This window comes from Ursus americanus, chromosome 4, assembly GCF_024610735.1.
Source record: "Ursus americanus isolate L20-20 chromosome 4, mUrsAme1.1.p, whole genome shotgun sequence".
Taxonomy (NCBI): domain Eukaryota; kingdom Metazoa; phylum Chordata; class Mammalia; order Carnivora; family Ursidae; genus Ursus; species Ursus americanus.
In genome coordinates this window covers 17153344-17180071 of record NC_142130.1, presented here as the reverse complement: position 1 = coordinate 17180071, position 26728 = coordinate 17153344, and the positions used below count along the sequence as shown (strand labels likewise).

Here is a 26728-nt window from a genome sequence, read left to right as displayed (position 1 = left end):
CTTTAAAAAAAAAAAAAGGTAACATTTCTGGGAGGCTGCAGACTGTTGTATGGGATAAAAGCCAACAGATGTTAAGTGTATGGTTCCTGTATTTCTTGGCAAGTAGATTTCTTTTTTAAAATTTGTTCGGTTTTTAGTAAATGGACAGAGTTGTGCAACCTTCACTATTTTAGAACACCTCCATCACCCCAAAATGAAGTGTCATGCCCATTTGTCGTCACTCCCCATTCCCAGCTGCAAACCTCAATAGATATGCGGACATGCGTTTTTATTTCTCTTAGGTAGATACTTAAGAGTGAAATTGCTGGGTCCTATGGTAAATTTATGTTTAATGTTTTAGGAAACAGCCCAATTCTTCTCTAAAGTATATGCACCATTTTACATTTCTAGTACCAGTTTAACTACTTCCTTACAAACCAGGTCAAAGTTTTTAATACTTTTTTTTATTGTGGTAAAAAACACATACCATAAAACTTACCTTTTTAGTCATTTTTAAATGTATAGTCCAGTAGTGTTAAGAATATTCACATTGTTGGGGCGCCTGGGTGGCTCAGTCATTAAGCGTCTGCCTTCGGCTCAGGGCGTGATCCCGGCATTCTGGGATCGAGCCCCACATCAGACTCCTCTGCTGGGAGCCTGCTTCTTCCTCTCCCACTCCCCCTGCTGTGTTCCCTCTCTCGCTGGCTGTCTCTATCTCTCTGTCAAGTAAATGAATAAAATCTTTAAAAAAAAAAAAAAAGAATATTCACATTGTTGTGAACAGGTCAACTATTGTTCAAATTAGGTTTTCTTCATCATTAAAAAAAAAAAATCCGAGGGTGCCTTGGTGGCTCAGTCAGTTGAGTGACCGACTCTTGATCTCAGCTCAGGTCTTGATCTCAGAGCTGTGAGTTCAAGCCCCAAATTGGGCTTCATGCTGGGCATGGAGCCTACTTTAAAAAAAATGCCTTAGGGGGCGCCTGGGTGGCTCAGTCGTTAAGCATCTGCCTTAGGCTCAGGGCGTGATCCCAGAGTCCTGGGATCGAGCCCCACATCAGGCTCCTCTGCTGGGAGCCTGCTTCTTCCTCTCCCACTCCCCCTGCCTGTGTTCCCTCTCTTGCTGGCTGGCTTGCTCTCTCTGTCAAATAAATAAATAAAACCTTTAAAAGAAAATGCCTTGGGTTCATTATTTCCACTCCTAGAGGTAGTCAGTCATACGTATTTCCTGTTTATCCATCAGAATTTTTCTCTGCATGTAGAAGCGTGCCTAATTATTTTTATTTACAATAAATAAATACTCTAATTTGGTTATACTGTATAAGCTCTTCTGACATTGGCATTTTCCACTTACCTAGTATGTCCTGGATGTCTTTCCCTATCAGCGTATGTAGATCTGCCTTTTCTTTTTCGTGGCTGTACACATTTAAGCTAGTTCTTCCATGTCGAAGTTTTTTGTTTTATTTAGTTAGATTTCTCAGGGTTTTTTGCCTGGATTGCCTGCGAGTCAGCTGTTTGTTGACGTGTCTGTGCCAGAATAAGTAAGTAGCCAGTGAGAACAGAGCTCAGCAGTTTGCCCGGCCTGGGCCTCCACTGTGCTTCGCGTTCCTTTCCCCGCCCTACTCAATGGCCGGCACTGCCACGCCGCCTCTAAGAGGGAGGACCTGATATCCCCGCAGAGTCTAACGAGGTAGGGAGTAACAGCAGTTATTTACCCTAGTTAGAATTCTATAGCGTATTTGGTTTTTTAAACTTTATTTTGACATGAGACTGACAGAAAAGTTAAGAGCATGGTACAGAGGTACCTTTCACCCAGTTTCCCCCAGTGAGTATTTTACCACATTTGCTTTCTCCTTCTCTGCCTCCTTCTCTAAATAACACATTTTTTTCTTCAGAAGTTTAAGAGTAAGTTATATACATAAATAATTAAGTATATGTTGCTCGAACAACAAGGATATTCCCTTATATAACTATTGTACACTTTCCAAAATCAGGAAATTAACACTGAGGCAGTACTGTTACCTAGTCCGCAGATCCCTTTCATCAGTTAACAACATCCTTCACAGAAAGAAAATCCTGGATCATTTGTTTTCAGTTGTTCTCTTTAGTCTCCTTTGATCTGGATACTCAGTCTTTCTTTGTGTGTCGGGACATTGAGGTTCTTTTGAAGAACATAGGCCAGTTTGGGTTTGTACAATGTTTCTCCTTATAGTCATGATGATTGGCCGAAACGTCATGGAGGTGATACTGTTTTCTTCACAGTGCATGATATTAGGCACAGGATGGGGATTTTTTCTGTTACTGGTATTGACGTTAATGATTTTTTTAGTGTGGTATCTGCCAGGTCTCTCCACTGTGCATATAGTTAGTAATTTTTCTTTGTATTGAGATCATATAAGTGTCCTGTAATTCCTCAAACTTGCACTGACTAGTTTCAACACATCTGTTGATCAGTTATTGCTATGATGTTTGCTAAGTGGTTTTCTCATCCCACAATTCATTCTTCGTTTATTGGTTAGCTTTTTTCTGTAAGGACTGGTTTTCTCTTCTGTTTCTTCCTTCTTTCCTATCACTGTGGACTCCTGGATTCCAGTTTTATTCAGTAAGTTATAATTCTTTCATCCCATCATTCCAGACTTAATGGCCAGTGTGGGTTCCTTCAGGCTGGCCCTGTGTTCTCATCATTCTTTCATGAGGCACAGCAAGTTGTTTGGGTTCGCTTTGTACATTTCCTGCCCAGCCCTTTCACAGAGGAATACCCTCATTCCTTTTAGTGGAGGGTGATGTATTTAGAAACTAAGATCTGGGTGGTAGGTGTCCTCATTGCTACACAACATTTGTAAAGTATTGAGATTTTATTTTCGGGTATATTTGCTAATTCTGCTATTAAGGAAAGTTATGTTTTAGAGATTTTTTTTTTAAGATTTTATTTATTTATTTATCAGAGAGCGAGCAAGCACAAGCAGGGGGAGTGGCAGGCAGAGGAGAAGCAGGCTCCCTGCTGAGCAAGGATCCTGATGTGGGACTCGATCCCAGGACTCTGGGATCATGACCTGAGCCAGAGCACACACTTAACTGACCGAGCCATCCAGGTGTTCCTGTTTTAGAGATTCTTAATAAAAGTACATTGGCTGGTTATAAATAGCACATTATTTGGTGAAGAAGCTTTTGCTTGTTCTAAGATTTTTAAACTTCAGTAATAGATTACCCCTTCTCCCTGTTTTAAAAAATATGTATTTCAGAAGTGAACTTTATCCCCATAGGTCCTATGTATCCCACTTTCCGAATAAGTAGAATCCAAAAATAATGAACGTTTTCTCCAGATAAGCTGAAAGCAATAATTTTTTTTAAGCCTCAAATGTATGGAGTCTTCTCAGTGTTTTGTGAGGCACTACTAAGGAGAACTTACCAAGAAAAATATTTAAAAAGAATGATTCCCAATTTAAGATATAAACTGAAGATTTCGAAGTGTGTAGGGACACTCTTGGCTCTGGAATAGTTAAACTAGAAAGGAAAGAAAGCTCTTTGAGGTTGGCTTGTTTTGAATAAGGTGATTTTCCTTCTTACCTGGTGGCGTGAACATGAGTAATCGGATGTTAACTCTGTGGACTGGGTAGCCGTTTACTGTCTTGGTGAGCTAACATTACATTTCAGTTAGGAGCCCCAGAAGTAACCTTGCATAGGACAACTCGAATGCAGCCAGTTTACAGCCAGGCCTACTAAGTTCCTAAGGGCTACACAGCTTCGTAGTGGGCCCCACCCAGTCTGGTGTCTTCACGCTTCTAAGTTTGTCTGTCTTCAAAATAGGATTCACCATTCTCACCCATCTTTTATTTCTCAAAGATTTTGTAGAAATTCATATAATTAAGAAGAAGTACATGTGGATTCAGCTGCTCAGTGTGGCTTTGATTGAAGAAGGGAGAACAGAAGCACTGAGTGTGAGCTGAGTGTACGGGTTATGAGGTAGTCTATCTAAATTTGTGGCTTTCATATCTCTTTTGGGTCCCGCAGCTACCTGGAGGACTATCTTCTTTTGGGGGGTGTGAATGTGAGGTGGGTGGCAGAGGGGGAGAGGGAGAGAGAATCTTAAGTAGGCTCCACACCCAGTATGGAGCCCAATGTGGGGCTCGATCTCATGACCCCGAGATCATGACCTGAGCCGAAATCAAGAGTCAGACGCTTAATCGACTGAGCCACTCAGGTGTCTTTGGAAGATTATAATCTAATCTCTCTATGCCTCCCCCTTACCCCCCATTTTTGAGAGCTCTTTTAAGAAACAAATGTGTATATGCAATATTTCTATTTGTTATGATGCTCACAGATAATATATATAACCAGCTAAAAATGCCTCTCGGTATTTAGAACTATGAAAACATTTAGCTCATCTGTCATTATAGCCCCCAAATGTGAATATTTATAAAAAAAATATTGCCTTACCAATATATTATTATATGCATTATAAAACTCAATAGAAATGTTAAAAGAAAGAGATTAGAATAAATAGAGGTCCTAATAGGATCTTCTTGCATCTGGATGGATCTTTGGAGATTAGGCTCAGGGTAGACTGATATTCCATTCTCTGTAATGGTAGCAGCTGCCAGTTAGGTCAAAACATCAGTGTCTGTGTGTTTGGGCACACTGATTAAGGCCAAAACATGGGTTTTAATATTAAAAAGTAGCAAACTGTTATCACTTACTAGTTCATCGAGTTTTGAAATAACAGGAGTCAGTTGGGGCCTCCATAAGGAATCTCTGCAAGTGTAACCCACACCAAACAAAACTAGTACATATATATGGAAATCTGAGCTAAGTAGATTTTCATTTAAATGAAACTTAACTTCTGGGGCGTTTTGTGTTTTTTTACAAAAAGTGGTATTATAAACACCCATATATGCATACGTGTGCCAAAAAGATTTTTAGGAAATATTTGACAGAATGGTTCTTGACAGAAATATTCATTAAGGTTTTCTGTACCATTGTCTTTATATGTTCTCTCTCTCTCTCTCTCTTTTTTTTTTTTTTTTTGGTATTTGTTGTAGGTGATTGTTGAAATTGTATCTTCTTATTCTCTTACCAGGTAATAGATTCCATGGATGCATTAGATAAGGTTGTCCAGGAAAGAGAAGATGCTTTAAGACTTCTTCAAACTGGTCAAGAAAAAGCTAGACCTGGTGCTTGGAGAAGAGACATCTTTGGAAGAATCATCTGGTACATAGTTTCCACTGTGATTTTTCTAAGATGAGCGTGGTAGTCTCATGCCTTTTTCTCCTGTCCAGTATCTTTTACAAAAACCTCACCATATGAAATATATGATAGATGTATCTAATGTAAACAGAGGTCCCCAGGCCCCTTTAGCTCCCCAAGATATGAAAGTAGCATTATATGGTAGTTCAGGCACCCCATTCTCATGATTCAATTATTTGTAGGGTCTTTATAACAGTAGTTCCTAATCCTATGTCAGTCATACGACTTTTTGAGAATTTGATTAAAGTCATAGATCCTTTCCCTAGAAAAATGTACATGTGCACGTATAATTTCAAAGGATTAGAAATACCATGAAGCTAATTTTAGGACACATACCTGCTCATTAAGAACCTGAGATTTAAAAAATTCTTTTTTTTTTTTTTTTTTTTTAAGATTTCATTTATTTATTTGACAGAGAGAGACATAATATATTGACAAGAGAGGGAACACAAGCAAGGGGAGTGTGAGAGGGAGAAGCAGGCTTCCCGCCAAGCAGGGAGCCCGATGCAGGGCTCAGTCCCAGGACCCTGGGATCATCACCTGAGCCGAAGGCAGATGCTTAACGGCTGAGCCACCACCTAGGCGCCCCTTAGATTTAAAAAATTCTCAAAAAAAAAAAAAGTTCTCAAGGAATAAGGCCACATAAACCCGTTTCAATGTTTGCTCCCACTGCAATGCTTATCCCACTAGGATAAGCCCTAGTCCAAATTATGAAACTGTTTATTTTCATTACATCATTCCACTTTTTGTCCCTCTAGTTCTTGAAGTTCTGTCAGACCTTGGGAAAGGATCTGATAATAAACATTCAAACTGAGGTGTAAATAATTAAGAAGACCCAGTGTAGTCTGTCTCTTCCAGGGCTTTATTGACATTTGGATTGAGCTGCTGAAAGGGAGCATACTTAGTAGAATTTTAAACATCAGTCAACAAAATGAGGAAGGCATTGTGGGTGATTGGAGACCTTTTCTGTACTCTTGAAATTAAACCACATAATAGTGCTTACTCATTAGATAGGCTCTTTTAATGGAGTTTGCAGTAATGGGGCTGCTTGGAGCCAACTGTAGGGGAGTAGCTGTATGTCTGTAACTGTGTAATCCAATACAGGAAAGAGAGAAATTAATTTCCAGAACATCTAACTAGAAACTTCATGTTATTTTTTACTAATTTTTATTTGGATTAATCCAGTTGAGGTCAATTAGGAAAGGGTGAGATAAAGAATAGAATCTGTGTCAATATTAGAATCCGGGTGAGTGCTGTTCTCTTCCAGATTTTTAAAATTTTGCTTTTTAACTTTTCCAGGGCTAAACAAAGTAGTGAACAACGCAATTATATCATCTTTCCAATGTAGCCTATTAACTCAAACATTGTAATTCCAGTGCCTTTTTCCTCATTTGCTATTGCGTGTTAAAATATTTACGATAGCCTTTTAAATGCAGAGCTCCTTCTTAAAAACATTTCATCTAAGGTTTTTTTTCTGTCAAAAAGAACATGTGGCATATTATATTAATTATATTAATATTCTTGCAGGGGGTGGGGCAGAAGGAAAGAGAATCCTAAGCAGGCCCTGTGCTCAGCGCAGAGCACGATGCAGGGCTTGATCTCACGACACTCAGATCATGACCTGGGGCGAAATAAAGAGTCAGACCTTTAACCAACTGAGCCACCCACATGCCCCTGTAAAATCTTTTAAAAGCCAGTTACAGGGGCGCCTGGATGGCACAGCGGTTAAGCGTCTGCCTTCGGCTCAGGGCGTGATCCTGGTGTTATGGGATCGAGCCCCACATCAGGCTCTTCTGCTATGAGCCTGCTTCTTCCTCTCCCACTCCCCCTGCTTGTGTTCCCTCTCTCGCTGCCTGTCTCTATCTCTGTCAAATAAATAAATAAAAATCTTTAAAAAAAAATAAATAAAAGCCAGTTACAAAAAAAAAAGCCAGTTACATCTCATTTTATTGAAAATATATTTAGCTCGAAGATGGCTAAAACTCTGTAAAAAGTGAAAAATATATTAAATATTTTCTATTAAGGCAGTATCTTTTTGTTTTCTTGGCAGGCACAAATTCAAGCAGTGGCCTATACCTTGGTACCTAAATAAAAGGTACAATAGGAAGCGATTCTTTGCGATGCCCTATGTGGAACGTTTTGTCAGGTGAGCACAAATACCCTTGATAACAAGACTTATCTTTACGTTAGATGACACAGGTTAAGCTTTTACATAAGTCATGCATGTACATTGTGGAAAAAAATACAAGAATCAGGTAGAAAAGATGAAATTCAAGTCTTCCATAATCTCACTATCCTGAAATAGCTTCTAGTGTATATCCTCTGAAAAATTTGTATTGCCTTTCTATTCATCAGTCTGTATGTAAGTACATGATTAAATCCCTCTGTAATGTGAAAAGGAAGGTCCAAATACTTCAGTTGCGTAACATATGAGCTCATGTTATTGCATGAAAAGGGGCTAGGGCGAGGGGGCGCATCTTTTGTTTTGTTAATGGTGTAACTTTTGGAGAGCACCTAATGATGGGGCCTAGTTTCTAGAAGAACCAACTCTGCATAGGTGGTTGAAACTTGCAGTTCCACTCCCTGATTTCTGGAGACGGGAAAGGGGCTGGAGGTGAATCAGGTGCCGGTGGCCAGTGATTAATCAGCCATGCCTAGGTAATGAATCCTCCATAAAAACCCAAGAGGGCAGGGTTCGGGTTCGGGGAGCTTCCCTGTTGGTGTGCAGCACCTGGAGACTGGAGGAGAGTGGGACGCCCCGGTCTCTGCCCTGTGCACCTTTTCAGATTGCTCTGAGTTCATATCCTTTTATAATAAGTCAGTAATATAGTGAGTAAAGGGATTTCCTGAATTCTGTGAGCGACTCCAGCAAATGAATCGTACCTAAGGAGGGGTCTTTGGAACCTCTGATTTATTTATTTATTTTTTAAAGATTTTATTTATTTATTCGACACAGATAGAGACAGCCAGCGAGAGAGGGAACACAAGCAGGGGGAGTGGGAGAGGAAGAAGCAGGCTCATAGCAGAGGAGCCTGATGTGGGGATCGATCCCGTAACGCTGGGATCACGCCGAGCCGAAGGCAGACGCTTAACTGCTGTGCCACCGAGGCGCCCCTGGAACCTCTGATTTATAGCCAGCCTGGCAGAAGTATAGATCGTAACCTGGACTTGGAACTGGCATCTGAAGTTCAAGGAGGAAACTGTGGGAACTTCCAGTCTGTAGCGGGTTGCTGAGCACAGGCAAGGACCTCTGACACAGTTTCAATGGAGACAGTGTCAGAATTAAGTTGAAGTCTCAGACATTCTGCTAGTGTCTGAGAATTGCTTGGTAGGAGGGCAGGGGTAGGGGGACCACCACCAGAATTAGGTCCGGAACCCTTTTATGTAGTACGTCCATTCTACATGGGCATTAAGCAGCATTGGTCCTCCTCATCATCAGTGCTCTAGATGCCATCAGTCCTTGATGTAACCCTTCCTGCAGAAGGTCTCCAGGATCTGTCCTCTGTGCTCATCTCTGCCCTGTGCGTTCCCTCTTCATCAAAATGAATTACTGAACATCTTCCTCACTCCAGTCCGTTCCAATATTGCTTCCTGGCTGATTTTCCTCAGACCTTCTTACCACATTAGTGCTGTTCAAAAATCTGTGGCTTCGTCTGCAGAACAGATCCCCACTCCTTCCACCCTAGTGGAACACCCTAGTGTTTTCCACAACTATTAGCCACGTATCCTTCATGAAAGACCTTCCTGTCCTTATTTCCTGAACAGTCTGTTCATTTTCCTTTTGTTGCTCCTTTATCTACAGGTCTAAAATCCCTCCATCATTCACATTTTAAGGCCCAGTTCAGATTCTAAGCAACTGAAGAAATTCAACTGTACTGTTTTTTTTTCCTCCACAATTTCTCCAAGCCTAATGTGCCATTTGGTTCTTTTGTCCCTTAGTCATATACGGTGAAGCTATAATTGACTTTTAAAATAATGAGAATTTATGAATCCAGTGTCACTCTTACAGGCCTTATACATGTTAGATTTATTCTATTTTTGAAACTACCTTTTTTAGCCTTCCCTTCAGAGCATAAAGCATAATCTTCTGACTATTCTTAAGAATAACCTTTATTCTTTCATATGGGTTTATTAATTTTTTTAATGGTCAAAATTTAATTGGAGCAAAGAGGATGAATAAAATGGGTCATCTGATTTCAGCTTTGCTTAGTCTTTATACTTAATTTACGGAATACCTTATATCATATTTTTAAACATCTACGCCTATTTTGGTCTTCACCCAGATTCTTATCTCAAATTTCTATGACCTCTCCCACAGCACTGGCATATTAAATTATTCACTACGTATCTTTTAATTCTTGTTATATTTTATATAAACTTATGCCTAGTGATCAATAAAATATCCTGGAAAATATCAACTAAAGTGACCCTAGAGGTCAAAATAATTTAGCTGAGGCACAAACGCTTCCTGCTCCAGGATGCTGGTGGGTAGAAGTGAACTCACATAGAGAGTGGCGAGTCTAACTACAGGTAAGCGTCATCTCTTAGTATAGTTTTATTCTCTCTGTTGGAGGGAAAATGATATGGTAGACTGAGTGCTATTTGGAATTCGGGAATTCTTAAAAGTCTCAGGATATATCTCAAGATACAGAAAAATCCATTGACTTGTGTCGGTTTACAGTGATTATTCAAGTTTAATAGTCTGCATGACACACGTAAGATGGAGGCTGGTGTGACTAAGGCTTTTAAGTAATTGATTTAGACGTACTTTGATAGTATTGAATAACGGGAATAGTTTTGTATAAATTGCTGTTATGCTTTTATTATTCTAGATTGAGACTTGAGAAACAAGCCCGCATTGAAGCAAGAAAGAAAAGTTTAGAGAAAAAGAAAGAAAAATTTCTTCAGAAAAAGTTTCCACATCTTTCTGAAGCCCAGAAGTCAAGTCTTGTCTAAAATGTCTGAATTCTTAAGTTGCCATTTTGTTTTCCTTGGATAACCGTCTATATACAAAAGTACATAAGTATTAAGTAATTTTATTAAAAATTTGTGTTTTTAGTCAGATGACTGTCAACTCTTTTAAGGGTTAATATGGCATGCTAACTCGAAGTGATCATGCTTCTGCCAGAATTTTTTAAAAATCAAGTATAAAGTTCAGACACCCACTTTATAAATGCTGACATCTAAGCAGACTTTAATTAACATCACTTGTACCTCAGGGTGGGAAAGTGATGCCAACTGCTATAGCAAAGGCAGTAAGGTCGTTTTGGAATTCAGGTAATATTTTTACTGTTATGTTAATAGCATGTGAAGGGGGTGTGGATATTACTATTAATAAACAGTTCTTTCACTCAAAATCATGATAAATACATTTAGTCCTTAAAGTAGTTAAGTCATAACACAACAATAATCCAAAAAGGTATTTCTGGAATGGCTAATAATTTTATTTAATTTTGTAAGCCTAAGATAAAAAGCATAGGCAATAAGTTTTACTAGTCAATAAAAACCAATTCTAATCACTGGTAATTAACATACTAAACAGAGTTGGAAAGCATTTTACTGAAAGCAAAATATTTAGAGAAAATAGACATTTATACAAAATTATAAAATGCTTGTAATAAGAATAAGTGCATTTCAAGGAAAGCACAAACTTATCTTAATTTATAGAGCCAGTTAAAGCCTTAAAAAATTTAAGTGGAAATCGAAATATGCAAAAATGTATAAACATTCTACAAAAGATGGTCATTCTTTTCCTGAGTATACTAAAGCTATGAAACTTAAGGTGACACAGGAAGGTAGAGCTCTGGGAACTCTTTTCAAGGGCATTTCCTTTCTACACACTGTTTCCCTCCTTCTTCATATTCTTGTTTGGAAATCCACATCTGTTGAAAGGTACCCTGTAAAATGGAAAGAAAAGTTATATATTATGCCTTTTTATTAGGAAATAATTTTTTTTAAGATTGATTGATTGATTGATTGATTTATTAGACAGAGACAGCCAGCGAGAGAGGGAACACAAGCAAGGGGAGTGGGAGAGGAAGAAGCAGGCTCCCAGTGGAGGAGCCTGATGTGGGGCTCGATCCTGGAACGCCGGGATCACGCCCTGAGCCGAAGGCAGACGCTTCACGACTGCACCACCCAGGCGCCCCCAGGAAATAATTCTTAAATATCTTTTCACAACTCCCAATCTTTCCCTTAAGCCCCTCCCCCCAAATAGTCCTCCATTACTCCCCTGTTTTTGCCCTCCTCCACAACACTCAAAGACACTATTTAGAAAGAATATTAAGTCTTCCTATTCACACTGTCATGAGGCTTTAGAAAATGGCTGTCACAGGAAGATGGGGGGTTTAGCTATGATGGCTTGCTGCCAACTTACAACAACAAAAGAAACTGTCATTGGAAGGCTTGATCCCAGTACAGAACTGAAGAGCTATCCTAGCACTTGACTAACGGCAGCATTTAGATCTCCAAAGTGCTCATCCATCAGGACTAGGATAAAGTTCTGCAAGTACACGCACAATAGTACATAGGCACCGCAGAAGGTGGAAAGGAGGAAAATGACCCAAGGAAGAAGGAGCCAAGGCTACATGAGTAATAAAACATAAAAGTAGGACAAATTCATTCCCTAAGATGGACTCTATCCAAGTGGATTCATGCATGGTATTCCATTTTGATCTAAGATCTATTAAAAGACTACAAATAGAACAAATACATAAATAGACATTTACTAGCTTAAAAATGTTCAGTATAAGTACTTCACGACATTTACTTCGGTGCTCTGGGGTGAAGAGGGAATTCTCCCGAGTCTAGGGTTGCAGGTAAGTACGAGGACTTTTTCTCCTGATTGAGAGCAAGCACCTGTCCAAGCAACATGCAAAACCCAGCACCATGACTTCACCATTTGCCCCAAAAGCCAACTCCTGATTTCCTCCACCTCACCAAGAGGCCAGGGAGCAACCAGGACCTGAGAAGGAATGATTTAATTTTAAGTGTGCTACAGAGAAGTCCTGACCAGTGTCAATGGGAGTATGAGAAGAGGCATAAATCAGTAAATTCCCACCTCTGTTTGAGAAGGGAAATTGAGATTAGACTGACAAATAGCCACTGATAAGGCACTGAAGCATTTTGTTAAATTAGCACATGTGAAACTGGTATTAGGTCCTCTACTCATTTGATAGTTCTAAACTACAAAGATAAATGATGCACTGGAATTAAATGTCTTCTTACTAAATTTACTATATTTACTGGTACACTTAAATCATTCAATAAGACTATTTTTCAAAGTAGTTTACTAACCAAAGATGCTAGAATTGAGCCACCAATCCATGAACTAAACCTCCGTTCTACTGTTGTATTATTTGCAATCAATTTCAACCGCATACTCTAAAATAGAGAGGGAAAAATAAGTATTAGTACAATCAAAACAGATGACTCAACTCAGAAAATTCGGTTTTGATGACTGCCTAATGACTGTTTCAAACACCAATTATACATGATTATTTTGCAGCAGTTAGGCTAATAATAGGCATGGGTTGAATTACTGTACAAAGTACTTTGACTAAGCTACTTTGTGGCTTTTAATGTATAATAATAAATTATATAATCCTTAGGAAGCTGCATACTAAATGTATGGCATTCACAATTTATATCCTAGAATAGCAAACATCCTGAATACTTACCTAAAAATCAGGTACTATGCTAAGTACTTCATATATTATTTCATTTCTTCCAACACCAGATCTAATTATTACCCCAACCTGCCACCCTTTCTATAATCCTCAACTTGCTCACTACTACTTTTTTTAGGCCTTCACACTGTCCTAATCCTTCCTGCCTATGGTCACCCCACCCCCCTCCACTTCCAAATCAAAATGCAGACATCAAACTTCAGGTTAAATTTTTTTATTTATACTGATGTCCTCCCAAATTAGTGTTTATATTTTGAACTCTCTTCACAAACAGAGTTTATGGCTCAGTATTGTCCCTGTCTCCCTGTATCAAGAGATTTTCCCCCTACGTAGGACTTTGTTTCTGGGGATAGTTCTCAAATTGTTGATACTTCCCTATTATTTTGTATGAACACACAGTTTGAGTCTTTTTCACAGTGAATAAATGTGTATGTTTTGGGGGTAGAATATGTGCTACGGGAGGGAGGGGGTGCTGGGAGCAGGGGGGATGAACACCTTGTAGGTGAGGAACTGGTTGATACCTATTGCAATGTACTTTTTGTTCCTGTTACTGCATTGATTTTTTAATTGCCTCCTAAATGACAAGGATAATACCGAACTGCTCTTGACCAGACCTTGGACAGCCCAGGTCTATACTCATTATTCTGGGACTTCCTATCAAATCTAATGATTAGTACTGTAAGTAAGATCTTTTCCAGATATGACTGTACCTCCAAGAATGTAGTAAATACAAGTCAGGTGTCAATCCTGTGCCTATCTCAATATTTAAATAACAATATAACAACTTAAATAACAATGATTAAAATGTGTCATACATAAAATTTTCCTTTATATGAGAAACAAAAAAGACTACCAAATATATAAATTCTATAGATAAAATTAGGGCCCATGTAACCCTTAATAAGTTTCTTTTAATGTAATAACTAGTACAGAGTAACATACAAAAAACTACTTGATAGAAGTTTTAAAATCTAAAGATTATGACTACTACTCTGTTATCAATGTGTACCAGAACTTCTCCCCAAACCACGTTCTTCTAATCCTTTTAAAATCCTTTTTAAAGTTCTCACAATGCGCCCAGTGATCTTTTTAAAACAAACACAGGAGCTCTGCAGTCCTCTGCCAAATTTTATCCCAGAAGTTCACTATAGTAACATGACCTGGTACCTATCTGTGTGGGTGGAATTGTGGCCCCCAAAGAGATATGTTGAAGTTCTAATCCCTGGTACCTGTAAATGTTACTTAATTTAGAAATAGGTTCTTTGCAAACGTAATTAGGATACAAATTAAGATAAGGTCATACTGGAGCAGAGTGCGCCCTTAATCCAATAGGACAGGAATTTTTCTAATGAAGAGAATAGACCACGAGAGAGGACTGCCCTATGACAATGGAGACAGACTGAAGTGTTGGAGCTGCAACCAGTAATCACCAAAGGATTCCTGGCAAGTGGTCTGATGCTAAGAAGAGGGAAAAGAATTCTCATCTCTATCTTAGAGAAAGCAGGGCCTGCTGACATGTTGATTTCAGACTTTTAGCTTGGAGAACAGAGAATAAATTCCTGTTGTGTTAAGCTACCCAGTTTAGTTTGTGGTACTTTGTTATGGCTGCCTTGGGAAATTAATACACCATCCACTTCCCAGCTGTATCACTCTTCCCACTTCTGCACAGACTAAGCCAACTACGTTGAAATACCGGAATACGCCATCTTCCTTCATAGTCTGCACATGGTATTCCTCCAACTAGATGTCCTTTCATAAATTACCAACCAGTTGAACTCCTATTCACTCAGACAGTTTCTTCATGAGGGAGTTAAGTGCTTGCTCTACAGTGTTCCCTAGTGCCTGGTTCATGACCTACTAAAACCACTTAGCATGTTACAGTCTTTATGCATTTCTGTTCCTCCTAGCCAACTGAGCCCTTAGTGGGCAGGGACTATAGTTTATATCCCTAGTGCCTAGCAGACTATAGGTACTTAAATATGAAATCAATGAATAAAAGATACAAACAGTACAAGAGTCATCTATGAAAAGATGTCATCTATGAAAATTTATTTGACTAGGGCTATTAACCTTTTTTAGGTAATACTGTATTAGGCACACACAAAATATCAATCTACTACTGAAAAACCCTATCTGTAAGATTACACCAGCGATGAGGACACATGACTGAAGAATACCACTAAAGAACAAACAAAACTTACTGGGGGAGTTTTCTGAGAGAGCTCTCTATTCAACCTGTCAGTAAAGCTCTGTATTAGCGTGTTTCCTCCTGCCACTATAACACTTCCATAGAGACCCTAGGATAAAAAAAAAATAAATTAGTTCCAAGTGTTTCTGTTTTTTGGGGTTTTTTTTAAGATTTTATTTATTTACTTGAGAGAGAGAGAACACAGAGGGAGAGGGAGACAAAGACCCCTCCTGAGCAGGGAGCCCAATGTGGAGCTTGATCCCAGGACCCTGGGAGCATGACCCAAGCCAAAGGCAGACGCTTAACCAACTGAGCCACCCAGGTGCCCGTTTCCAACAGTTTTAAATACAACTACAACTAAAACTATGTCATCCTCTACCATTTTCCCTTTCTTTTTTAATTTTTTTACTTCTGTATAGGCCTAGTATCTTAATCCAGTGGTTCTCAATCCTCGATGCACATTCAATTCATTTAGGGAATTTATAAAACATCAATGCTGGAGGCAATTAAATAAAAATCTGGGGATGGGGCCCAGGCAAAGGTTTTGTTAGTTTGTTTAAAACTCCAGATGATTCTGGGGCGCCTGGATGACTCAGTCGGTTGAGCATCCAACTCTTGGTTTTGGCTCCCGTCATGACCTCATGGCTCATGGGCTCAAGCCCTGCATTGGGGGTTCGGAACTCAGTGCAGAGTCTGCTTGAAGATTCCCTCCCTCTGCCCCTTCCCCCACTTGCATGCTCCCTCTCTTAAAAAAAAAAAAAAAGAAAAAACCTCCAGATGATTTAATGTGCATTAAAGTTTAAGAACCACTAACTTAAAACAATTATTCTAAAACTAAAACCCAAACATAATTTTTTTGGCAGATAGCTGCCAATATTTAGTTAGAGGTTTATTTTATACCTTCATCTTGGAATGATCATCTAGAATTTACAGTATTTAAAAAAAGACAATGAAGATTATTTAGTGACTCTGACGGACGATGCATAATCATAATATCCCTGGCCAAAATGACTGCTACCTTTCTCTTACAGGGGTTTGTATCAGAACCACATGGGGAACTTTTTCAAAATCGGCATGCTGATTCCTCTCCCAAATACAAACAACTCTCCACTTACAAGGAGTATATTTACCTATAATTTGCATGTATGTATCAGAAAGCTAAATGTCACCCTGCCTTTTTTTTTTTAAGTTTTTATTTGAATTTCGTTAACATACATGTCAGCCTGTATGCTTTTTTAGTGGCTAAGTTCATATTTTAAAAATTTACTCCAAATGTCTAAATCACATAACTTTTAAAAGAAAATGGAATATAGAAGCATGTCCTCTGCAATCAACATTAGTTAAGGGAGAAATCTCACTAAAAACAAAAAGTTATCACACTCTTATAATAAGTATAATTCATTGCCTTCGCCGAAAGTGGCCCTGAGTTTGTGCTAAAAAACTCCATACTTACATCCCTATTGTCCCAGAAGCAGCCATGCCTGCTAGGTGGCTAGCCGAAATAAAGAACATTTTTCATAGCCACCCAAAGTCTTTTTTTGAACATGTTTTTTATACATCCCTAGCTATCAGCACTATGCCTCTAAGCAAATGAATTAACTCAATTTTTAAGACAGTATGCTGGCTACAAACTGGATCTAGCGATTATTTTTTAAGATTTTTTTTTTTAAAGATTTTATTTATTTATGTGACAGAGAGAGAGACAGCCAGCAAGAGAGGGAACACAAGCAGGGAGAATGGGAGAGGAAGAAGCAGGCTCCCAGCAGAGCAGGGAGCCCGATGCGGGGCTCGATCCCAGGACCCTGGGACCATGACCTGAGCCGAAGGCAGACACTTAACCACCTGAGCCACCCAGGCACCCCTCATTTTTTTAAGATTTTTAAAAATTTTGTTTATTAGAGAGAAAGAATAGGGAGCAAGCACGAGCAGGGGGAGAGGCAGAGTGAGAGGCTGCCTCCCCACTCCCAGGGAGCCCGAGCCAGGGCTAAATCCCAGGACCCTGGGATTATGAACTGAGCCGAAGGCAGACGGTTAACTGACTGAGCCATGCAGATGCCCTTGAATCTAGGGTTTAAATAAGATATGATCAATCTAATAATTAGTATGTATATATGGAGTTAGTATTTAAAACTTGGGAAAGCGCAAAAAAATATGAAGGTTGATTCTCTAAACTCCATGTGAAAGTTACATTATTTAAACCCATACCTTCCTGAACAATAAAAGTAGAAAAACTATACAAAAAAAATCATCAATGATATATATTTTGGTTTGTCACGTTTTTGGAAATCTCTAGAAGAGCACTGTCCAAGGAACTTTCAGTGATGACAGAAATGTTTCCTATCTGCACTGTCAAATAGTAGCCGTTAGCTGCACTTACAATGTGGCTAGTGCAACTGAAAAATGGGATTTTAAATTTCTACTTATTTAAATTGGCACACGTGGCTGGTAGCTTCCACACTGGACACCATAGCTCTAGAGTTTTGCATTTTTCCTTTTCTAGTACTTCATGATTTTACATATTCTAAAATGGACTTTAAAGTCAATGGCCAAAGTTGACAACTTAAAATACTGATCTGGGGGCACTTTCTTACCCTAAAAAATACCTTTATACTATAAACAGGAGGCTGACACTTACTGGTCTGATATCAATATCGCACATTCCAACACTTGTCGTGACCACGTGACTGACTCCCAGCATTGTATTTCCTGATAACCCCTACAACAAAATAAAAATGAGCAGTCAACAGAAGAACTTCAACACACCCAAAAATATCTAGTCAGTCTTATTTAGGATTGATAATTACACAAGATCTTCACATATATGGGAGAAGCCAAGCTAATTATGAGACAAGCTTTCAGACCTTTACATTGGAAGGGTCAAATAATCCTTCAGGAATCTTTAACCGCTCTGCTCCGAAGTCGCAGTTGTACCCATTGGGGAATTCGTAATGAACAGTTGGCATCTGTGCAGCTACTCTGAAACCAGATCAAACAACATTCAACAAAAGACAAAAATCCTGCTCAAAATGATAAACTAAGAAATCATCAACTTGTAAGAAAACAGAGTGAGAATATCTTTCTTTTATAATGTTAGCCAGTGTTTCTTACCATAACTTTTTACCCTTAGACCAGTTAAGTATATTTTGCAATTCTTTAAACAAATCAATTTCTTTCTTCATTTATGACGTATTCAGTGTTTAGAAGATTAGTATGAAGGTTTTAATGAGCTATTATAAATCTTGTAGATAAGAAAACATACTGTTCATCATAAGTTGAATCCGATACTTGAAGTACTGAAGCTTGAAAGTCCTGGATAACACACTATGGATTTAAAAAAAAAAAAAAAAAAAGTTTTTAAGAAACAAGGTCATGGAGATTTGTTGCAATCTATACTTTTGTAATATTATATTTAAAATACTTTTCTTAATGAAACTGGACCATGTTCCTGGATGGCAAAGTCATTTCAAGGATATAAGTCTATCCAGCAAGTATTCAGAGTATCAAGAAACCCAATTCTAAACATTTGCATTAGAAACTATATTATACCACATTTAAGTTAACAATAATTACAGAACAATGATGAAATCAAAACAATCGGGAACCTCTGTACCTGTCCTGCATAACAAAACTGGTTTCAGAACACTGTTTTTTCCTTAAAAATAATCCTAGACTTAGAAGCCAGATGTCATTATCTGAATATGTATACATCGCACATACATGGCATCTTATGTAATTTTTAATGACTGCACGTAGTATAAAATAATTTAAAATTTTGCTACGAAATACAGACAATCTCTGGGCTGCTAAGGAAAAATCTAATATCTAGGCAAAACTGTTAATCATCTTCACAATTTTTCCTTCTACTTAACACCCACAAAAAATCTTTATCTTTAGATGCAAAGAAAGTATCAGAGAGGATACATCCCTGACATAGTAAATTATGACTTTCATATCCTTTTACTGTTAGAAATGAACATACGTCTGTGGTGTAAGAGGTTTTACTAACCTATCTTCCTTTAAGTTAGATGTTCAGAGATGGATTTTTATAGTAAAGAGAATCTTACTGGCTCCTTACTAGGAATAATGACACTTTTTTTTAAATATGGCTGACTGATGTTAAAAAAGAGAAGATAGGGATGCCTGGGTGGCTCAGTCAGTTAAGCATCTGCCTTCAGCTCATGGATCCTGGGATCAAGTCCTGCATCGGGCTCCTCGCTCAATGGGGAGCCTGCTTCTCCATCTGCCTGCTGCTCCCCCTGCTTGTACTCTCTCTCTTTGGCAAATAAATAATATCTTAAAAAAAAAAAAAGAGAGAGAGAGAGAGAACATAACTGAGCCATACTAGCAGGTCTCTACAGACTAAAACCATTATCTTAGACAAAAAACGTACAGAATAGCATGTTTGTTTTTACTCCAGAACCAAAGTTCCTTCCAGGTCTTATCATTGTAATCCAAATGAACATAGTAGTTTGTTGTGATAATTTGTTTGACAAATATGAAAAGCACCCCTTCCCTCTCAAAATAAACTATTATTTTTGTTTCTAGAATACCATTAAAACTATAAAGTGCACAGGGTGCCTGGGTGGCTCAGTCAGTTAAGCGACCAACTTCAGCTCACGTCATGATCTCAGGGTCCTGGGAGTGAGCCCCGAATTGGGCCCTGCACTCAGCAGGGGAGGCTGCTTCTCCTTCTGCCTCTCCCTCTGCCCCTCCCCCCACTCATGCTGTCTCTCTCTCTCAAACAAATAAAATCTTGAAAAAAAATATAAACTGCTCACATTCTATTAAAAAACTTAGAGCCTATAATAGTTTCATAAAGATGGGGTGCCTGGGTGGCTCACTCGGTTAAGTGTCTGCCTCCAGCTCAGGTCATTATCCCAGGGTCCTGGGATCGAGCCCCACGTCAGGCTCCGTCCCTGCTCAGTGGGAGCCTGCTTCTCCCTCTCCTCCCCACTTGCTTGTGCTCTCTCTCGTTATCTCTGTCACTATCCGTCTCTCTCTCTCAAATAAATAAATAAAATCTTAAAAAAAAAAGTTTCATAAAGAGAATAAGGGTACTTACATTACACATGTAATTGTGCCAAGACCTTGTAACCTGTGGCAACTTCTCTTTTCTTTTCCAGTTCGCTGGAGATCCTTCACGAACAGCTTCCTGAGTACCAAAAGCATGTGATAGGTTAACAGAGTTCACAACATGGGGGTGGGGAGTTGGAGAAAAATTCCAAAGAGAAAATTCGAGCATCACTTACTTTTGATGCAATCATATATGGAGGAATCAGTTCTATATTCATTTCTTGGAAGAGTTCTCTGCATTGCATAGTAATGAAGTCTCCAGCAAGAGGGGATTTCACAATGCCTATGAAAACAGATTAAACAAGGCTAAGACAGCATTAAATCCAAGCTCTAAGACAAATTCTTCTGTGTATATATATATGAATAATTTTTTCAAGTAGAATTAACTGAGTTATCCCTCTAAGCATGAATGAAGCCATGCATCAGTTTTAAATATACATTATAAGGATTTTTAAAAAAACTCTTAACAAAGAGACATTATTTGGAAGCTGATATGTGATGGTCCAATTCACCGCTCTGTTATCTATATCTTCATGACAGCGAACATCATCTCAGCGTACCCTCGTTAAATCCATTTACCTTGCTGAAGGACATAGCCATCGTGAACTGGAATTGCAGTGGTATGAGTGGCTCCACTGTCCAAAATAAGCCCAGTAGAACGACCATTAGCAAATCTAGTTTAAAGCATTAAGGAAAAGAAAGCATCAAGCCTCCTAAAATAATGTTTATTGCAAAGGGAAAGTTTTATTAAGGCATTCTTAGATATGTGTATTTAACATTCTTTAAACATGTGATTCTGGCTTAAAATGTGTTAAAGTTAACCCAGGGATGAAAGCTGGTGTCAAATAACTAGCTTAAAGACTAATGACAACAGGCAGGACTTCCAAAATGATGGTGACAGCAAGTTGGGGAAACCTTATCCCAGAGAGACATCTATTAAACTGGTCAAAATTAGCACAATCAGTCAAAAGTCTCTGGAGACAGATGAAAGGACTTATATTTAACAAAATCTATAGAAACTCGGTAAGAACGGCGGGAGGCTGTGGCATTTGAGCTAGGAACTAAAACCACTGCCCACACAGGATTAAAGAAAAATCATTTCAGCAGTGTGGGAGCTGACTGGCAGTTCCCACAACTCAATGGGAAAGCTACTCCAGGTGGATTCAACAGCCAACAAATACTGGCAGATCCCATCTCCCACAGCTCTGTGCTGCAGAGGGCCTGCGTCACGTGAACCTCATAAAACAACATGTAGGAGTAGGGCCATTCACTTGGTCATCAAATATCTATTGAGCATCTATTACGTGCCTAGTGTCAAGTATGGTACTGAATAAAGGAAGACAGTCAGTCTGGCCCTGGCATTCCCAAGCACAGACGGCACAAAAAGGTGCCCTGAAACGGACTCTGCCCTGAAGTATATCCTGTTTAGTAGAGATCGGTAACGCTGTGAAAAGAACAGCTGACAGTGGCCCGGGGGTATAACAGAGAGACCACCTAACCAACCCTGGGGAAATCCAAACGTAAGCTAGGGAGGAGAACACAGGGAAGATACAGGAACACGTGGGAAGTGCAGGTGGCAAGAAGTGACGGTGAGGCCAGGGAAGTGCAAAGTAGTATAGCAGAGCCTATAAGAATGTGGAAGATGATTCTGGCTTAAAGCAGCCTGGCAATTAAAGATTATTAGGGGGACAGTGAGAAGAATGGGCAAGGTAAGAGGAAGGGTTGCAGTAATCAAGGAAAGAGCTTGCACCGAAAGCAGTGGCAGTGGAGAGAGAGAAATCAAAGGATTTGAGAGGTAGCGGGGAGAAAAAAAAAATAGGTCTTGATGACTAAATTTGAAAGGTTAAAGAGATTTCTAGTCTGGGCAACTGGGAGTAAGAAGATAAAAAGAAGGAAAAGGAATAAATTTGAGGGGAGAGAAGATTAATTCAGTTTTGGACATAATGAGTTTAAAGTGCTTCAATGGATAATTAATACAAAAAGTTCTAGTAGGCCAGCTGGATGTGGGCCTGGAGCTCACAACAAAGATCTGGGATACAAAACAGATACAGATTTGGAATTTGTTAGTGTAGAACTGGTATCTGAAGCCAAGGAAATGGATAATTTAAACCAGAAAAAGCATGTCAAGAGAGACGAAGGGCAAAGGGCAGAAAACCAAGCAATGGGTAAGAATGATCAGAAATCAATGAGAATCAATGGCCAGAAAGATAGGCTGGCGATTTATCTTTGCTAGTACTGGTACTCTACCTCTGGTCAACTATATACATAAACATTAATCTGATGTTGTATTAGTACAAAGCGCAGACACAGTAATTACCAGACTAGAAAGTGGCATAAAGGCAATATGGACCTTCCTATAACTAACAATTCAAAATCTGGACAAATTATCTTAAATGACCATTTTAAGATACTAGAAAGTGTTCAAAAGCAGTCAAAATTCAGCCAAAACTTATTCTCATAAAACTGCAACTGGAAGGGGTAAGAAGTTCAAGTTTGTAGCTTCCTTGCCTGAAAGTGCTCCCCAGCTACGTGGCTACAGCTTGGGAAAGCAGTGGTGGAAAACCGCAACTTTACCACCTTGAGTGAACAGAGAAAGGAGTTCAGGGCTGGGAGAAAAGCTGGACAGGTAAGGTAGAAACCCTAGAAGCCAGAGAACTACAAAAGGGGTCACACCCAAAATCGGAGTATACAATATACCCACATCTCTGACTGACTGCGGAACTCTTCAGGGGCAGGACGTCAGGGGGCCCGACAAAAACGAGAGAGAACAGAGAGTAATTCACTCTTCAAAACTGGAGCAGCACCTAGGAGTTCTGTGATTTTACTACATTTTTAGCTACTGCATTCTCCAACAGTACACACCTTGGACAGCAGAAGATCCTTTTTACTAGCTTGAGGTGTCAAGAGGACAGAGCCTGGGGTTGGCAGATATGAGAACCCAGCTATGAATTAAGTGAGATAAAACAATGCTACCCTTCTAATATTTTTGTTTCGGAAAATACATCTTTTTCATTAAAATGTTATTTATGGGGGCGCCTGGGTGGCTCAGCCATTAAGCGTCTGCCTTTGGCTCAGATCATGATCCCAGGGTCCTGGGATCGAGCCCTGCATTGGGCTCCCTGCTCAGCGGGAAGCCTGCTTCTCCCTCTCACACTCCCCTTGTGTTCCCTCTCTCGCTGTCTCTCTCTGTCAAATAAAATCTTAAAAAAAAAATGTTATTTATGTTAACCTTAATGGGTCTTTTTTGGTCATTTTTAAGTGAATAAATAAATGCTAAAACAATTCTCAGTTGGGGTGCCTGGGTGGCTCAGTGAGCGTCTGACTCTTGGTTCTTGCTCAGGTCATGATCTGCGGTCATGAGTCCTGACTCAAATATACGACACTGTTTAAAAAAAAAAGTTGTGATTACTTCTTTCTTTTGTCTTTAGACACATGGTAAAATCTTTTAGAGATACACGCTAAAGTTTCTAGGGATAAAATTGTATCATGTCTGGGATATACTTCAAAATCATAGTGGGAGAGGCAGTGGGTAGCGTTATAACTACTACAAGTTAGCTATGTGTTGAAAATTGTTGAACTATGTGATAGGCACATGGAAGTTCAATACAACATTGTATCGTCTTTTGTGTTAGAAATTTTCCATACTAAAAGGTTAAAAATAGAACAATGCCCCATTCTGCTTACACACTCCTTGTTAAGGAAGTAGCCAAATAGACCTATGTTCAAATTCAGTAAAGCCACTTGCAAACTGTGGACTTGAACCACTTTACTTACTTTGACCACGTTCCTGAGAGGGTTATAGGAGTATTAAATGAGAACGCACACAGTGCTAGCTAGCATTCTCCATCCTCTACACAAAAACCTGCGATGGCATACTAGGGTCTAAAGTTCAAATTTTAAAAATCTAACCTGCAAGGTCTCTACAGTTTAACCTAAAACTATTTCCACAACTCCTTCTGAAGTCTAACAGAAATCTTGAACTATAAACTAAGTCACTGGAAAGAACACTTACACTTTCTACCTCCACGCTTTTGCTAAAGTCATCTCCAAAACACAGCACTACAGACAATGTTAGATTACAGTTACCACAGTGATTTACGTATAAATATATACGTAAAATTTATTTGACTATTATAGCAATCTAGGGAGGTATAAGGCATAAATGAGTAAAAAGTAAAGCTAGGGTTTAAGTACTTAATTCAAAATCACACAGTTTGTAAGCATTTCAACTTAAACTAAATACAGGGCTCCTTCCCCATATCATACAAATAAATTCTATTCTCTTCATAAAGATTTTTAAGATTTTTATTTATTTATTTGACAGAGAGAGAGCGCAAGCAGGCAGAGCAGCAGGCAGATGGAGAGGGAGAAGCAGACTCCCCGCTGCGGAGGGAGCCTGACTCAGGGCTCGATCCCAGGACCCTGAGATCAGGACCTGAGCCAAAGGCAGACACTTAACTGACTGAGCCACCCAGGCACCCCATGTTCTCTTTATAAAGATTTGTCAAGCTACTATTTTCCTCTGATGAACTTCCACAATTATCATACAAAAATTTCAAATTAATCATGTACTTCTTCATGACTTTTACCAGTTATTTTGAAGTATCATTTTTTTTTAAGATTTTATTTATTTGTCAGAGAGAGAGAGAGAATGGCAGGCAGAGGAAGAAGCAGGCTAGGCTCCCTGATGAGCAAGGAGCCTGCCTTGGGACTCGATCCCATCAGACCCAAGCTGAAGGCAGACGCTTAACCGACTGAGCCGCCCAGGCATCCCTTAAAGTACTATTTAAATTTATTATTTACCTTTTAACACGAATATTACATTACAAATTCTTTGAGATAAGGACATAATATCTCCTTGTCTGTCCCTTAACATGCCTACAATAAATATTCGGTGATTTTTTAAAATATTGGTGATTAAGCCTTAAGTGAATTCACAGGTAATTTCCACTTTTCTATAGTCATGGGAGGGGAGAAAGGAAATGACAATCTTTGAACTTGTTTAATTCAGCTGGCTTACACCCGACCCTCTGTTCACATTCCCCTCTGAAAACAAAAAATTTTTAAACCTTGTCACAGCAGGACTTGGGCATTTCTTTCTTATTTCCCTCTAATAACTAATTGGTATATTTATTCCAATAACAGATAGCTTAAAAGGAAGAGAGAAAAAAAACCCAAACTTCTGAACAAGCAAGAACTGGCTCATGTCTTCCTGCTGGGGGCGTTCTCTTTAACGGCACCACATTTACTTTGAAAGAAAAGCTGAGTATTACTCTTTCAAGGATACGCTGTCAAAACTGCAGTTTTGCAAAGGAAGAATGCAGGGATGTTGTAGTGTTCAAACATTAACTCTGTCAGTTTCTCTCTCTTTGCTCTAGTATTCCACTTGAGAAGAGGGAAAAAGAAATGCAAGTTATTTACTGTTTAAAAACTAAAATGTTGATTTCAAGATTCAATACAGCACTATACTAACAAGGATGTAAACATTAAAAATAGAAAAGAGTACCACACAAAATAATCTTCATAAGAATATATGTATATTTATTTCTATTTATAAATAAATATAGTAAATATAAATTAAAATTTATCATTTAATAAAAAAAATTTATCATTTAATAAAAAGTAAAACTGTTGCTATGAATTCTACAAGTTACAGACTTTTCAAAGTACAAGAAAATCATGATTCTTAGAAACATGAAGTATTACTAAATCTTAAGACTGAATCTAGTCATTTTAAACCACCAAATGCTCCTACATAGAGTTGGCACTCCTAAAGGAAACTAGGTTAAAAACAGTAACATAATATTGATAATTTATGATCTAATTATGCTAGCCTGCTAGGCTCTTTGGACTCTGTACCAAATTTATTTCACAAGAGGCTTCAGTCTCATAATTTCCAGCCCTAGTTCCACACTTGACTTCTCTCCTGGAGAGCAGGGTATAAAAGCAGGTACACCCTGCCCATGGGGCATAAGGGACAATTCATGAACCCAAATGGGAAGCAGCCCAAGGAAATCAAATGTTAAATAAATCCCCAGAAAAAATAATCAAACCCCATTTAGAGTGCTTTGTTATTGTTCTTTGATTATTTTAATTACTTAAATAAAAATTATAACAGTATATAAAAATTAATCCCCCTTTCCCTAATTTTCAAAATTCAAAATATGAACTTCTATGCCTCTAAAGAAAAAGAAAACATTATTTGAATGAGTTTAAAAAACAACAACTACTACAGAAACTCAGAAAAGAAAGTCTGTCTTACCGGTGCTTCTGACATGAGAACAGGATGCAGGCTGGCTTCTGATTTGACATGCATTTTGTAGGTATGATCCAAAATAGCCTGGAAACTATCCCAGTCTTCAACTACAATGTAAGATTAACACCGTGAAAACAATGCTTAGTTGAAGATGAATACAGAATCTTTTAAGAGACTGTTTCTACAGTTTAACATTAACACTTTAATATACAGAACCTACTTATTTCATATTTACTTCATAATATGGTACTTTATATAGACATCATCTTTGTTTTCTATGAATATGGAAACTCTTTTTCATTC

General features: G+C 38.7%; 2 protein-coding genes across 6 annotated transcripts in view; one reads left to right on the top strand and one right to left on the bottom strand.

The window, feature by feature from the left end:
- The window catches only part of MRPL47 (mitochondrial ribosomal protein L47), a 29076-nt gene extending 18794 nt beyond the window's left edge, over positions 1 to 10282 (top strand). For all 3 annotated transcript variants that reach the window (XM_087861419.1, XM_087861418.1, XM_045788704.2), the window contains 3 exons: positions 5054 to 5184; positions 7271 to 7366; positions 10053 to 10282. In XM_087861419.1, coding sequence (XP_087717545.1) covers positions 5054 to 5184; positions 7271 to 7366; positions 10053 to 10176 — 351 coding nt within the window. In that variant the 3' untranslated portion in view covers positions 10177 to 10282. The remainder of the gene's footprint in view (positions 1 to 5053; positions 5185 to 7270; positions 7367 to 10052) is intronic.
- Positions 10283 to 10437: 155 nt separating this feature from the next.
- ACTL6A (actin like 6A) overlaps positions 10438 to 26728 on the bottom strand; it is a 28167-nt gene continuing 11876 nt past the window's right edge. For all 3 annotated transcript variants that reach the window (XM_045788702.2, XM_045788703.2, XM_087861417.1), the window contains exons 4-14: positions 26432 to 26532; positions 25457 to 25554; positions 20749 to 20843; positions 20346 to 20452; positions 20159 to 20248; positions 18356 to 18417; positions 17958 to 18072; positions 17732 to 17812; positions 15110 to 15205; positions 12517 to 12603; positions 10438 to 11117 (exon numbers count right to left, since the gene is read on the bottom strand). In XM_045788702.2, the coding sequence (XP_045644658.1) occupies positions 11037 to 11117; positions 12517 to 12603; positions 15110 to 15205; positions 17732 to 17812; positions 17958 to 18072; positions 18356 to 18417; positions 20159 to 20248; positions 20346 to 20452; positions 20749 to 20843; positions 25457 to 25554; positions 26432 to 26532 (1013 nt within the window). In that variant the 3' untranslated portion in view covers positions 10438 to 11036. The remainder of the gene's footprint in view (positions 11118 to 12516; positions 12604 to 15109; positions 15206 to 17731; positions 17813 to 17957; positions 18073 to 18355; positions 18418 to 20158; positions 20249 to 20345; positions 20453 to 20748; positions 20844 to 25456; positions 25555 to 26431; positions 26533 to 26728) is intronic.